This window comes from Haliaeetus albicilla, chromosome 4 (genome assembly GCF_947461875.1).
Source record: "Haliaeetus albicilla chromosome 4, bHalAlb1.1, whole genome shotgun sequence".
Lineage (NCBI taxonomy): Eukaryota > Metazoa > Chordata > Aves > Accipitriformes > Accipitridae > Haliaeetus > Haliaeetus albicilla.
The window spans coordinates 46,214,277-46,229,021 of NC_091486.1; the positions used below are offsets into that span (position 1 = coordinate 46,214,277).

At 41.4% G+C, this 14,745-nt stretch overlaps 1 protein-coding gene across 18 annotated transcripts in view; it reads left to right on the forward strand.

Annotated features, from left to right (window-relative positions):
• The window catches only part of EIF4G3 (eukaryotic translation initiation factor 4 gamma 3), a 150,328-nt gene that overhangs the window by 75,441 nt on the left and 60,142 nt on the right, over positions 1–14,745 (forward strand). For 12 of the 18 annotated variants that reach the window (XR_011324171.1, XM_069780401.1, XM_069780406.1 and 9 more), the window contains 4 exons: positions 7,185–7,205; positions 8,038–8,217; positions 8,804–8,918; positions 12,911–13,011. Coding sequence is in view for 17 of the 18 variants with exons in the window: in XM_069780401.1 (XP_069636502.1) it covers positions 7,185–7,205; positions 8,038–8,217; positions 8,804–8,918; positions 12,911–13,011 (417 nt within the window). In the remaining variant the exon portion in view is untranslated. The remainder of the gene's footprint in view (positions 1–7,184; positions 7,206–8,037; positions 8,218–8,803; positions 8,919–12,910; positions 13,012–14,745) is intronic. The other 6 variants (XM_069780392.1, XM_069780393.1, XM_069780408.1 and 3 more) reach the window with 1 other exon arrangement.

The window sequence follows — 14,745 nt, forward strand, 5'->3', positions numbered from 1 at the left end:
ATACATTTCTTGTGTGATACGCCTGAGTATCTGTTCTCATTACATTGCTTAATGTTGTTTTTACTCACCCTATGAAAGCCAAACATGTAGGAATCTTTGTAGTATTCCTGTTGCATGACTTAAGAAGAATGAAAATTAGGAGCAGGTCTGACTCGTGAAACTCATGGGCAGCACTTATTGGGGTGGCAGAAATACCAGAAGGACCTCTTCAGCATCAGGACAGATGCACAGGTCCCTTCTGTCTTAGCCAATGTGTCCAAAGTTGTCTTTTTTATCAACTCCTAAATTCATCTTTGCCAAATCCCTTTTCCCCTGGGGACTGATTTTGCTGCTTCTTGTAGCTTTTCAGGGGACAGATGTGGTACTGATGGGTGGAAAAGAGGAGGAGAGGCATGGCAAATGCAGGAAAGCTCTCCCAGATTCGGTTGTTTCCGTGTCACTCTTGGCTTGGAAGGAACAGGCTGTTTCCACCAAGTTAATAGGGAAGAAAAAAATAATCCCATTAACTCCAGTGATGTCGGGACAGGGGCTTAAGTCACGGAACGTTTGTTGCAGGAGAATTACTTTGTTCTCACTTTGCTCCTGTTAGTCTGAGCAGTTTAATACTGTAGAGATGAGCACCTTTGGGAAAGTACTGTCTCAGGAGAGCAGGTAAGTGTGTTAAGTGGGCACAGACACCCCAAAAAGCTGATAATACTTGTTCCTTCCACCTCAGAGAGCAGCATGGAGACAGGCGTCGTTCCAGAGCAGGACAAAAAAAAGGCTTAAAAAGTAGAATGAGGCATTTGCACTTGTTTGCTCGCAGGCAAATGTCATGAGAGAGAGAGAGAGAGAAATTATTTTTGTGCGTGGCAAGGGATTGCATTGACAGGCGGCAGTGGAGGAATGTTTGCAGAATGACTGGGCAACGCAGGGAACGATGGAATTAGTATCTTGTTTAGATACTTCTGTTCTTGACCTTAACTTGAGGTCTGTGTTTATATTATGCAATACTGAAAGTGCATCGCTGTTCAGAAACTCCTTAGTTCTTTCATAGGTCATTACTAAGGCAAATGGCTCACACTGAATATATAATTTAATATTTTTATAAAAATTACTGAGCTCATTGTGAGCAGATTTTGGACCATGAGTCTCGAGGCAACGCAGCCTTGGAAGAGATGCTTTCAGCACTTGGTGGCTTTACTGGTATGACTCTACCACCAATCTGTCATAACTTGATTTAAAACTTTCTTTTGGACCCAGTTATGACCCCGCCTGCAGGTTAAAAGTTGTAATTTTCAAGTGTTTTCCCAGTTTTATCACTACGTATTTAACTGTCTTGCACTTAGATTTTTCACTCTGTTATATTTGAAGTCTGCTTATAATTATCCGAGAGAGGCTGTCACTGTTAGAAAAACCTTTCAGGCTTTATTCCCAGTTATATGTCATGCACTGGATCAGGACAGGCACAGAGAAACCTGGGCTATAGATGAGCTGTTTATTTCTTTTAATCCAAAAGGCTCTGCCCATGGCACGGATTGGGGATGGAGAGAGGGATTTTTGCCACTGACCTGTGTAGGAGGGTCACGGCTGTTGAAGCGAGCTCATCCCAAACCCAAGACTTGGAGGGTGCTTGAGACCAACATAAATAATTATTCTCACATGGGAAGCTTCTGACATGCTTAAGTTGTGTAACATATGCAGTAGGCTTTGAGACAGAGATTTTGTAACCTAAAAGGTACTAAATAAATAGATCGACCATAGCGGTGTTAATATTTGTTGCAACAATACAATGTGCTCTTCTAAGAAAGTGGCAGCAAGATGTTGTTTGCAACGATTCCTGTGTCAATCCCAGTGTGATTTTATTAACATATGCCTTCTATTGATTCTGTGTCTTTTTTCAGTCAAATAATGGATTATTCTTTAATGTTATTTCCTGTAATTATTAGATCTTTAAAGTAATCAAATTAGCATGATTTAAGCACCTGAAGTTGACTTGCAACTCTGTCAGCAATTTATTTTCTGATGGGAATGCCTGCCCTGGTAGTCCAAGCCAGTTGATGCTATAGAAAGTGTGATCAAAGTCTGTATGAGAGAAAATACTAGAATGAGATTTAGGGTGCTATACTAAGTAAATAGTGGCTGAAGGCAAATGAAAATAGCTGCAGTGGTTCTGATTAAAAGCTAAATGTGTATCACTAATCCTTGGTTCCATGAACACAGCTACCTGAGAAACCACTGAAAAGTCTCATTTTATAGGAGAAAGAAAGTGGGCCCTACAAAGTGTTTTGTGGCAGTATTTTTAAATATACTGTCAACTTGTGTTTTTCTTGAAATGCTCTAGCTGACTTGGCTACTACCCTGCCTGGGCTTGCTGCTCTGTTTCCCACACTATGCACAGAGCATCCCTTTTTTTCTTTCTAAGTTAGGCTCTTGAGTCATTTTGTTGCTTCTGATCCTCATGAAGCACAATTGAAAATAGCAGTTTTCTTCTAATCTGAAGTCCAAAATGTAGAATAACCCCTAATTTCAGAAGTGACTTCAGGACCATATGGGTTATTTTAAAGTGGATCCTCAGAAGAGGCCAGTGTAATTAAAAACAGAAATAAGAACAAATATAAACTGAAATGTCATAGTTCCCTTTCTGACTATAGTTGTATTTGAGATTAGTTTACTGGTTATGGCACACTAATTTAGTTTGAGGTTGCTGTTGTAGTTTGTTCCAGTTTTAGCTTGGGGTTACTCGAGTTCTTTTGGGTATAGCTTATACAACAGAAAACTGGGTTTGGCCATGTACTGTTGTTAAAAAGCCTTGTGATTTGGAGAGGTCAGGAATTTACTCCCTGAGCTGACTCAAGACTAAGCATTTCATAGCTTTTTTAAGTATCTCGACTTAGAAAGCAATCAGAAATGGGTGCCATAGTTACTTCTCTGCCTTCATCCATGAGCGTATAAATGAGCTACCAGTTCTAAATCCCGTGGCTGGCACAAAAACATCGTGTCCCGTCCTGTTGTTGTCCCCATCCCCCCCATCCCCCCTCCCCTGTTTTATCATTTAGTAAATAATAAAACTGGGAAAGTCTGAGGTGGGGGGGAAATGCCCAAAGGGCTGCTATAGGGTTGCTGGTGGCCACTGGGGAAGCAAGATGTGGACCTGTGGACGTTCTGCTTCAGCTCCTGCTTCTGGCACCAGATCTTTAGGTCTCAAGGCTGCAACTCCTCAGCTGAGCCCTGGTGCCTGTGTTGAAGTTTGAAAGCTCAAATATAATGTGCCAGCTTTCACCTGCAAGTAGACGTGGTTCCTGCTGTATTGCATGTGCAGATGCTGCCTCCTCCCTCTTCCAGGTCAGCATCAGGTTATCCCACCAGCCTTCCTGGTCAGACCAAAAAGACTAAAAATTAATAACAGAGCTGTCTCAGGGTATGAGAAGCTTAATTGAAGCGGAGAGCTTGGTTGTGCAATTTGATTTGATAACGTTGATGATAACTTGTTGAACTTTCCTTTTGCTTCCTTTTTCCGCAACCTTCTGCAGGGCTTTGTGGACCCATCACAACTGCCACTCTTGATCCAGTCTAGAAAAAAATAGATGGGTGCCTATCCACATTGTGTTTGATGGGCTAAGCTTAGCATAGATTTGTTTTCAGTCCTCTTACCACAATTTTATTTTTCAGTGAAGCTTTTAGAGTAGGGAGGGAGTGTTCCACAGACATTTCACTGGAAGTGATGGCTTAGAAATACAGAGTAAATGGAAAATCAATTAAAATGCAGTGGTGGTTTGTCAGAAGGAGTTCTGGTGTTCTGTTTGATCATTGATTTTTCTAGATGACAGCCTCTTATCTGGTTGGCCTTCAGCAGACTTTTTGACACAGGGTCATGTGGGAAGAAAATTAAGCAGGAGATGATGATGGTTAATAAAAGGATATCAGGGCATGTATATATAAGGAGTGACTAAGAAGTAAAGGGCAGAGTAGTGCTGAGAGAGGTAGACAGGAGGTTAGTAGTGGATTTCCTTAATATTAGTGTTAATTACTCTGGCACAATTAGCAGGCATGTGTCTGCAGCAAACAATGAGTACAAAGCTAGAAAATGTGGTTAGCACAGGGATGCTGGATGCTGTGCAAGGAGGACCAGCATGATGGAAACGAGGCATAATCCAGCATTGCAAGGTGCAAGCCCTCATACTTCAGTGCCAAGGAGAAGTATTTATCCTATAAAATAGGAGCTCATCAGCTGAAACCACCTGTGCAATGCAATCTTTAGGTAAACCAGGAAAGTTATTTCCAGCTGAGGTAGGGAGTTATTACTGCTGTATTGGGAAGTACTGGGGAAACCCTGTCTGGAGCGTGTGTACAGCTCTACTTTTTTATTTTCCAGAAAGAATTCCTTGAGCAGGTAGAGGAAGGGCTGCTGAGATGATGAGAGCTTATTGAACAAGCAGGCTAAAACACTTGAGCTTGAGGCAGCCCATAAAAGCATTGCCTGAGAGTGGTTTAGTTGTACTCTTCTGTAAGTATATTGGGGAGCAACAATAGGAGGAAAAAGTTAACAGACTATATTGCCCAGTAGTACTGACTCCAAGATAATCAAAGAAATCCCTCCCTAAAAGAGGTGAATAGATAATGGATGGTACTGTGACTTGAGGACCATGGCTCAGGTCCTCACTGATTGCTGAATGACTGTGTAGCATGTTTCACCCTAATTTAACCATTGTTAGACATAGCAGGACTTAATGTTAATTTTTGGAGGAAGCAGTCAAGGAAGGGTTGATTTAACACAGGATTTCTATCAGAAGCCTTGCTGTGGCCCAGGGTACCTTCATTCTGGTCCTGTGTGGGTCCTGTATGTGCTCCACTCCAAATCCTGCACTTATTAGAAGAAATAGAGACAAGATATATCCGATTTTAATCTCCTGGTGTTCTCCGATGGGACATCATTAGCATTACTTGAAAATGTTGTCTGTGCAGGCATCTGTTTGACCTTGCAAGATGAATTTTTTAACAAATCAAGTCAGAATAGTGAAACATTTCTAAGAATGACTTTGAATATTGCTAGCTTAGCTTTGGAGGGACAGGAGCAAGCATGGAGCAGAAAACAGTTTGCCAACCAGATGATACTTGCTTTGAACAGTAAAACCCACATACAAATCTGATACACAGTGCTCTGATGATACCGGATTTCCTTGAGAATTTTAGTTTTACTTATAGGAAGTGGCATAGCTAAAACTAATTCAAACTTTGCCAGGGAGATCTCTGTTTGGCACCTGCAAAAGCTTCTGATGGTCTTGTTGCTTGGAATAATGGATCTGCTTTTCTTCTTGCTGCGTCTGTCTTCCTACTAGTAATGAATTTCTCCTTTTTTCTCCGTCTTTGAATTTGAGCTACCTCTGCGATAGTGTGGGCAGTATAGAGTTTTTTTGAGAGGCTGGGTTTTTTAACATAGAGTTTCCTCGTCGGAGGTCCTCCTTCTTAGCACCACCATGGTGGTGTTTAGTGTTTGATGGAAGAGCAAGCCTGTGCAACGCACCACTCATTTTGGCGCACAGAGTGTGCCTGCCTGCCTTCTGCTACAGCAGGAGAGAGAGCAGGCTTGTGTTTCATGAAATGGAGTTTCTTCAGTGTATCACCCCAACAGATAACATCTCATGATCTTTTAGGCACCAGTTGCCAGTGATGGAAACGAAAAGCTACCCATAAACAAGGAGTTTCTGTTGCTGTAAGTTTTTCCTCAATGGTTTCAGTGGTGTTAGTAGCAGGTTTCGTAGGTGCAGCAGAAACTTGAGGAGCAGGGTTCATGTCTGCAGCTTGCACCGGTGGAGGACTCCCATCTCTTGCAGTGGAGGCTTTTCTTGCTGCCCTGTGAATGTAGTTACTGTCAGTAGAGAGGCACATCTCGCTTCAACCTCCAGCCCATTTTCACTCTGCATAAATACAGAATCGTGGTGGCTATTGACTTGTACCCCCACCCCACTCTGGAGACATTTCTGCTGTAACCTGCTAACAGGTTAGAAATAGTAATTATTCAGTAATTTGAAGTGAAAGAAGAAAGGCCTTTGTACTTTTTGGTGTCTTTGGATACTGGAAAATTGCAGACTCTAGTAATTCTCACCATAAATTCATCATATGCCCTTGGTTCATGCAACACTCGTGTAGTTCCCCCACATTTAGACAGCTGCACAGTTTTTATTAATGTGGAAGCATGGTAATGTGTTGCTCTTCTTGTTTTCTTTCTGCACCCTTGCTACTAAACTTTCTACCCAGATAGTTGCCTTCTCCTGGTTCAGGTCACGCTTACAGTGTGCCGGTGACAATTCTTCATCCAGATTAACAGGGTTGGACATAAAAGCATTGCACTCATCTTAATGGTATCTGGATTTCCGAGACAGGGAGTCATCCGTGGCTTTCCTGGAGAAACCGTTTGCTATGGGGAATAACTTAGGTGTCATAAAGTCTTCAGCAGCACCAGAATGACCATTGTAAGCTCATTGTCATGTCAAGTGTAAAGGCACCACAGCTTCCTTCTGCCCTACCCCATTCTTCCCAAATGCCAAGGCAGATAAGCCCAGCTCATTCCTTCATTCCTTAGTGGTTACCACTCTCTTTTCTTCTCACTGTTCATGATATAGTTGCTCACAAACTATTTACATCAATGCACTTCATCAGCCAGCAGTCTTCGATGTGATGTATGATGACCTAGTTATTATTATTTTTTTGCTTAACAATTAAATATGTGGCATTTCTTATCCTTCCAGTCTTGGTGCAGAAGTGGAAGCCAAATCCATGATTTGAGCAAGGGTTTCTGCTTTATCTGCTATCTCTGTATCACTGAAAGAGACCAGAAAAGAAAAATGTTTGATGTTTTAAGAACAGAGTAAACAAAGTCTTCCTGTAGTATCGTATTTCCTGCAGTTAATCATGGTTTGGTTGGGGTTTTTTTCTTTTTTTTTAAACTTTTATACTTCCATATAAAACTTTTCTAAAAGAGTTTCTGACCCCTGCCTTGGGATTCTGGTAGAAGAGTCCTTGGTACCAGTCCAGTGTCTTTTTCTTGCTGTTTCTGTAAGAGATTAGTCAAAGCAGGATAGAAAGATGAATGGAATTGTGTGCAATTAGGGTGCATGTTATATCCTATTCCTTCCTATTGATCTGTAAGCTGTTCCATTGGCTTTCTTTCTGTTTCCTGCTGCTTTCTTGCTTCGTTATTGAAGGGAGGATTCAGACCTATACAGGTAATTTTAACTCCTGGTTCTGCATGGCATAAGTGTCTCTATCACTTCTATCATTACTCTGTTAGTGAATGCATTAATGTCTGACGCATATCTTACCGACTGAGTTTCAAGATTGCAAAGACTCCAGAGCGAGGTCTTCCAGTGCCATGAATGCTCCATACCGTGGATGCTGATGCCTTTCCCAGCGCATAAGGGTTGAGAATGGAGCGTGTACCAGTGGGTTGCTTGGTTTCCTGGACCTGGTCCATCTGCGTGGGGCATCACTTCATGCAAACATGGTAGAAGAGTTTGGTGCCACCCTGGAGGAGGTTGCCACCTTTCTGAAAACGGAAGGCAAGACAAGTCACCCGGCTCAATTTGTACAAAGGATAGGCATAACGCACCTCTGGCCTTTGTAAAAATCTGGCTTTTTAGCTGTTCTGGAGGTATATTGGAACAGTTTCCTTGATCTTTTATTTCCCTAGGATATTTATAAAGGTGGCTTTTTTGGCAGTCAACCCACCTTATAAAAAGTATTTTTGACAAAAATCATTTTTCTAACATTCGCTCTGAAAGTTGAGGTGTATAATTCAGTAGATACAAACTAATAATTATTGGAATTTAAAGTTTCTTACCTTCTTCTACCTTGTAAAATAGAAGGCTATAGCATGATCTTGCTATTTACAGATAAACAGAAATTGTCCTGCAGTTTTCTGAATGCGTGGCAACCCTTTGAAAGCAATATTATAATTATAATGTTGTATTATATTGATATTTCAAATTCTCTCCCAGAAAGTCTAACCGGTTCTTTGTTTTCTTTTTCTCTCCCTCCTTTCTCCCTTCCCTGCCCTAGTTTTTTCAGAGGCCTCAGATACAGCCTCCAAGAGCTACCATCCAGAACAGCAGCCCTTCCATCCGTCCTGGTGCGCAAACGCCAACTGCGGTATATCAAACCAACCAGCACATCATGATGGTTAATCATCTTCCAATGCCCTACCCGATGCCTCAGGGCCCTCAGTACTGTATACCACAGGTAAAAATACATTGTCCAGGCACCTAAGGAACAGCAAAACAACATTTGCTCCATCTGGATTTTCTCAAGACCTGCCGTAGACTGGGGTGGTGGTGTTGAAATTAAGCTGGTAGTTGCATATGTAGCCTTTGTCCTTTTTCTGTATGAAGTATTTGTTCTGTGCATGGAGGCAGCAGGAATAAATTACCTTTCTAGTTTTTGAGGTCCCCCTCAAAACCGGTGTGAAAAACTAAGCTCTTGGAAAATGTTTAGTGCGATAAATGTATCTAAATTGACTTAATAGATCTACAATTACTCTAAAACCTTGGGCCTCATAAAAACACAATATTGCTGAAATCAGGGGAGTGACTGTTTTTTACTTCAGCTCTCATGTCCTCCCTGTTGTGTCTTTAGATGACATGCCTTACCTCTTTTTTTTTTTTTTTTTTTTTTTTTTTTGACAGTAACATTTCTGAATCTATCATTAATCAGTTTGATAATCCCATCGCTGTTGATTTGGGGGGCTCGATTACAGGCTCTGTATGCAACAGCATGAAGATGCCCAACTCCTTGTAAACTGATGGTTATTTTTTTTTTTCCCTCCTAGTATCGTCACAGTGGCCCTCCATATGTTGGGCCCCCACAGCAGTATCCCGTTCAGCCACCAGGACCAGGACCCTTTTATCCAGGACCAGGTCCTGGAGAATTCCCCAATGCCTATGGTAGGTTCTGCTTGGAGATTTCTTATAAAGCATTTCCTGGGTGTGTTTTTCTGTTGTCAAGCTGAAGATTTATAATAGTGAAATGGATTAGCATTTGTTTGAACTTCAAATAGCTGCTCAATTTGGTTGTGTCACAGCCCTTATTATTCACTCCTGAAAAATTCACAATAACAGAGTATTGTTTGTATGAGTTCTTAAGGAAAGGCTGCAACTCACAGAACTACCCATAATCACACGTGAACAAGAATGGTGGCTATTTGTTATTCCCTGCTCAATCATTATTATTTATTAAGGTATTGTGAATACATCTGGCAGCCCTGGTTTCCATTGAGCTGTGCCCTGAATATGTTCACAGCAATACAGCAGTTAACATTTCTTATCCCTGTGTTCCTTGTTCGGTGTTTAGTGAGGGAAAAGAACAAGCCATGTGGTTTGATTCACCAGTCTTATGCTGCAAAGATCAAGTTAGTCCAGTCGAAGAGTTTGTAACCCATGCACAGGCTGAAATTTGCCCTTTTAATGGGCAACTCCTGATCTCACCTTTTCTCAAGCAAAAGGCTTGGGAGACAGCCCAACATCATTGTGTGTGCTGTGGTTGTTTGGCACACCATATTCGGTATATTTGATTGACTCCCTCAGGTACTGAGCTTCAAAGCTGTACCTAATAATTCAGAGGCTGCATGTCCAGTGCTGGGTGCCCCTTCTGTCTGCATCTCACTGGTCCTTGACTCCTCCAGGACTTCACAACTACCTCACTTGGGTCCCAGTTTGCAGACCACATGTAACAGTGGGTGACTGTCCTTCGCTGTCCCGTGACACCTCTTCTCTTGGCAGTCATCTTTTACATAAAAGTAATTAAGTCCTTTCTTAATAATTTCCAATGTGTTGTCATGTACAATATATATCATACTTACATCACAGTCTCCTCTAAGGTTTTCTGTGGGATCTGTATTTTGATAGTTAAAACAAATCAGCTCCTGCAAGCTGTATTTGAATGAGATGCAGAATTAGGTGTCTTGCAGTCATGTATATCACTTTTTTTTTTAAATTTACCTTCCTTATTTATGGGAACATTTTAAAATCCATCAGGATGATTCTAGTCATCACCATGTTGTATGGGTAGGGGTTTTTTTAAGGGTCTTCACCTATTGATACCGAATTTGAGGTATTTTGTTCAGTCTGATTGCTACCTGCCCATGCACATTCTGTAATCTGTTGGGGGCAGAGATACTGTCAACTTTCCATGTGGCTTTAGCTGTTGGTATTTCAGAGTGTTAGAAGTGAATGATTACCTTTCAGGCTGAACAATGACAACCCTGTACCATGGGCAGAATTGCACGCTTGCTCTTCATAAATACACATCCCTTTTAAAGGGGAGAAAAGCCCCAGTTGCTTCCCTACTTATAATTTTAAAAGGTCTGGACTCTTTTTTTTTTTTTTCTTTCCCCCCTCCTTCTTTCTTTTTTTTTATTTATTTAGTGTATAGCGATCTAATGGGACTACTTTGAAAGGTTGCCATGAAGCCTTCAAACCTGGTTATGCAATTTGTGAATAAAAGGAGAGAGCAATTACAAGGCAGCTAGTTCCTGTTTGCTTATCCTAGAAAAAATAAAGAGAAGAAATATTGCAATGGTTCTTTAAATCTGATCCTCTAAATGAGGAAATTACCCATTTTTTCTGCTGTTACAGGTCTGCTTTCTTATTTTCTGCTCGCTTAATGCCATTTGTCTGTCTTCACTTCTGTAATTTGGAAAAGGTTCCCTTCCGGTTCCTTTCCACTCCTGAAAGTGCCTGGTTTCTTGCACAGAGGCTTGTAATCTTTCAGTCCCAGCTTGTTTTTAGGTTGCTGTGTCTGCGGAACATCAGTGGGTGAACCTGGAGCCCTCTGTCATGCAGAATGTTTTCCAGGCAGAGGAGGTTTAGCCAAGGAAGAGGATGATTACAGGTTTGCCTGTACTCATCCACGTTTCCCTCCTGTTGCTTCCTTGCTATTTATATAGGGACTGGAAATGTTCAGTCTCTCACCAGGTGCTGCTCATGGCATTGGGAGACAACTGAATTTTCAATACAGGCATGGATAATGCTGCTGGCAGTGGCCCTTCCCATAACCTCAGGACTTTGTAGCCAGTGTGGCTGCTAGACATCAAATCATTGCAGTTTAACAGGCTGTAAAGAAGGTGATAAGGGAAAATACTGCAGAAGACAAAACTTGTGAAGATGGACAGTGCATTTTTTTTAACTGTCTCAGTTTTGCAATTAATCGTTCTCTCTTATATCAGTGAGTTTCCGTTCTACCCTGGGAAAGACCTTGAAATGATGAATGGAAAGGAGGGAGAATAAAACTTGGGTGCCACTGAACTGGAAAGGATCAAAAGGCAGGGTGAAGAGCAAAGAGCGTTGCACTGAAAAATGCACTTGGTTTGTTGCCACAGAAGCTGTATTTCTTCCCAGAAGTTACTCTTGCTTTTTGGGATTTGCTTTTTTAAAAGTATTTTTCATAAAGGAAGAGCCCTTCCTTGAGTTATGCTGTAGCTCGCTCTCTGGCAGGGATCACATTACAGGCAATCTGATTAGATCTGGTTTCTAGGAAACTAGAAATCAGGATAATTAACACATTGCAGGGCTCCCAGGCTTGCTCCTGTCCTCTCACATTATCTGAACTCGTGTTGTACACCTGGCCGGCTTGGCCAAAGCATTAGTTGGAAGAGTTTGAGGCTTCATCACTATTTTTAAGGAGAGAGGCAGGACGACTCTCGCTTCCCAAGCCATGGGGATGCTGACGGAGACTTTTGTGCCCTGAGGCCAGATCTGAAGTCACACTGCTTACTGTGAAGTTCAAAATGAAAAGTTTATTGAGTCATTTAGGCCACCTTAATTGCAGCATCCGAGAGTGAATATAGCAGGCTGAGCTTTTAGCAGCTTGATGGTGGTGCCATGCAATGCTCTCTTTCAGCTACCTGCCTGCTATTTCAGCAGCGAAAAGTTCTTGTTCCGAGCTTGCAGACAGGGAGCCTGCTCTGAGCTTTTGCTTTCCAGCTCTCGGTTTGAGGAATGTGTCCTTTGAAGTTGCAGATCAGATTGTGCTGGGCTGGCTTTGTTTGCTTTCTTGGATTTCACCGTTTGCTTGAGATAGTAATAACCTCCCGTTTTGGTTACAGATGCACAATACAGATTTTCATTCCCATTTAAAGGTTAGTTCAGTTGAAGAATAAATCACATTGCTCCAGATGCAAGTGCAAGCAGGCAGTCCACCCAGTATCCATGCCTAGAAGGGAAAAAACCCAGCACCATCTTACAAACTCACTTGATAATCTGATCCACAGACAGAAGACAGCTCTACTATGCCACCTTTATTTATGTCTGGCACGTTTTTAAAGCACTCAGTCATTTTGAGCCAGTCTTATTCCATAAAGAAAAACATAATGAAACTATATTGGATATTATGAATGTAATCCACAACGTGGTATAATTTTGCAATAATAACCATGGTCATGCTTTTTTGTGTTGCAGCATGACAAGAACATTGCTTGTAATTAAATTTTCTGGCTATGCTTCAAAATAGGTTGCAGTTGACCTTGCAAATTCTTTGTAATGGTTTGACTGAATTTCTCTACAAAGACAAAAACCCCCCAAACAACAAACCCACCTGTTTGTCTGTCAAAGGAGTCCAAGGGTGGGCCACTTACCTTTTCATGCCTTGGTGATTTCAACAGCCTCTCTGAAATGGATGCACGTGATCATTTTTTTCCTCCATCAGCAGAAAAAAACGAAGTAGTGACTTAATGGCTTGTCTTGATGGAGTAGCAGCTTCTGTTTTAGTGGAAGTGGGGAAGAGCAAAACACGGACAGGTGACCAGCTGGATGTTAGAAGTTCTGGTTTTTGAAGGGAGGGAGGAGTAGGTGGCCAGTTTTACCTCTTGTACTTGCTTTTGTTTCATTAACAGATGAACTGAATTTTTCACTCTTGTTTCTGTCTTCTTGTCCTCTCCCAGGAGCACCTTTTTACCCAAGTCAGCCAGTGTATCAGTCAGCACCCATCATAGTGCCTACACAGCAGCAGCAGCCTCCACCAGCTAAAAGAGAGAAAAAAACAGTAAGTGATCATCCTTAACTGGTACATCCCTTCTGAGAATTGTCCTGGTTCTAAGGTTGAAGGAAATTAATAGCGATCTTAAGCTTAAAACTGAGCTTTATCTTTACAGAGAGGCTAAGTCTTGCCTTTCACGCCTAAGTGTAATTAAACATTGCACAACGCTGCAGTGGTTGTCTTATTTTCAACTTTCTATGGGGACTTCCTGCTCTGACTTTGTGACATCTCAGCCACTCAAAAAGGAAAATATTTTTGCCAGTTTTGTAACGAACATAAATGAAAGCTGCATTGTCTTCCCAAGCCTGGGATCCTCAGCTGCCCGCACTGCTGCTTAGAGTTTTACCAAAGAGCCAGGTGGGCATGAACAAACTCAGATCAGTTTGGGAGCCTGTTGGGAATTGGTTCAAATTGACAAAAAAGAAATTGTTCAATATTATGCCTTGGAAAAGTTAGAAAAACAGTAAGTTGCGCATTTATTTGTAGGTTTGAAAGAACCTGAACACATGACGTTATCAAAGTAGGTAGAGGTTTGGAGACCACATTTCCTCAAGATACACAGATTAATGGAATTTAAACCCATTTGCAGGTGGATGATGGTAGGGAATAGTAAAGACACACCAGGTGAATGTAACATTTAAACAGAAAACGTTAGGAGTGGACTTGAACCTGTGAGTGAATAGTTGATTCTAAATGATTGAAAAGGAAGTTACGTTACATCACTATGTGTGTTAGGGTGGTTTGAAAACATTAATAGAACTGTTTCCTGGGAGAAAAAAGAATGCAGTCTCAAAATGCAGAATATTTGTATCTTTTGATTTTTGAAGATGATGTGAGATGACACTTGATTTGGGAAACTGGAAGAGCTGAACAATGTGTTAGCTGGGCTTGTAAGAAAGACCTTTTTTGTAGCTGCTGTCAGCAAAAGGTGATGCAACTCTTTTGCTACCTCTTCACCATCCTCTTGAGTCCCGAGGAGTCTCTTTTCAGCATCCAAACCATGACATGGCCAGATCATTGATGCCATTTGAAATGCAGACGTTCAAAAATGCCCAACTGGTTAAGACAGTTTCATGCCAACAAAGCTAAGTTCTTTGAAGCGGAAAGGCAAAAGGTTTTTTGAATGCCTGAGATGCCTTTCTCTGAACGTACTATTTCAAGTTGCTCATCTGGGTCTCAGCTGAAGAAATGAGAGAAATTAAAGAAAAATTAAATGTATATATGTTCACACCTGGCATGCACCATTAGTTGAGTGTTTGAGTACTACAGGCTATCAGGCAGGGAAAGCTTGTTTTAATGCCATTGACTACTTGTCAAGAGGAGGAGAGGGTAGGAATTCGTGCCAACTCTTAAGTCCCTGTAGCTGTGGTTAATTAAATGTTTTAGAAGAAAAACTCCCATCAAAAACAAGAGAAGACCACTTATTGTCAACATGCTAAGTACCACATGTATATTTATTTGTCTTCATAACCCAAGAGTCAAGAAGACATCACACCATACTGAAGTTGATAAATAACAAAACCCTTCTGCAGCTAACAACTTTAAATGTTGCTGACTGAAAAAAGCGTGTCGATTTCCAGTGAGACCCCTGCCCTCAGAAGGATTATGTCTCGGTTTGCTTGCGGTTGTGCGTTGTGCTCAGTGCAATGGGGATTCTGCGTGCAGTTTATGGACTGAGTTCAACCAAGAGCACTGTCTTTAGGTTTATGGAAATCTTCAGTTTTTATATCAAAAATTAAA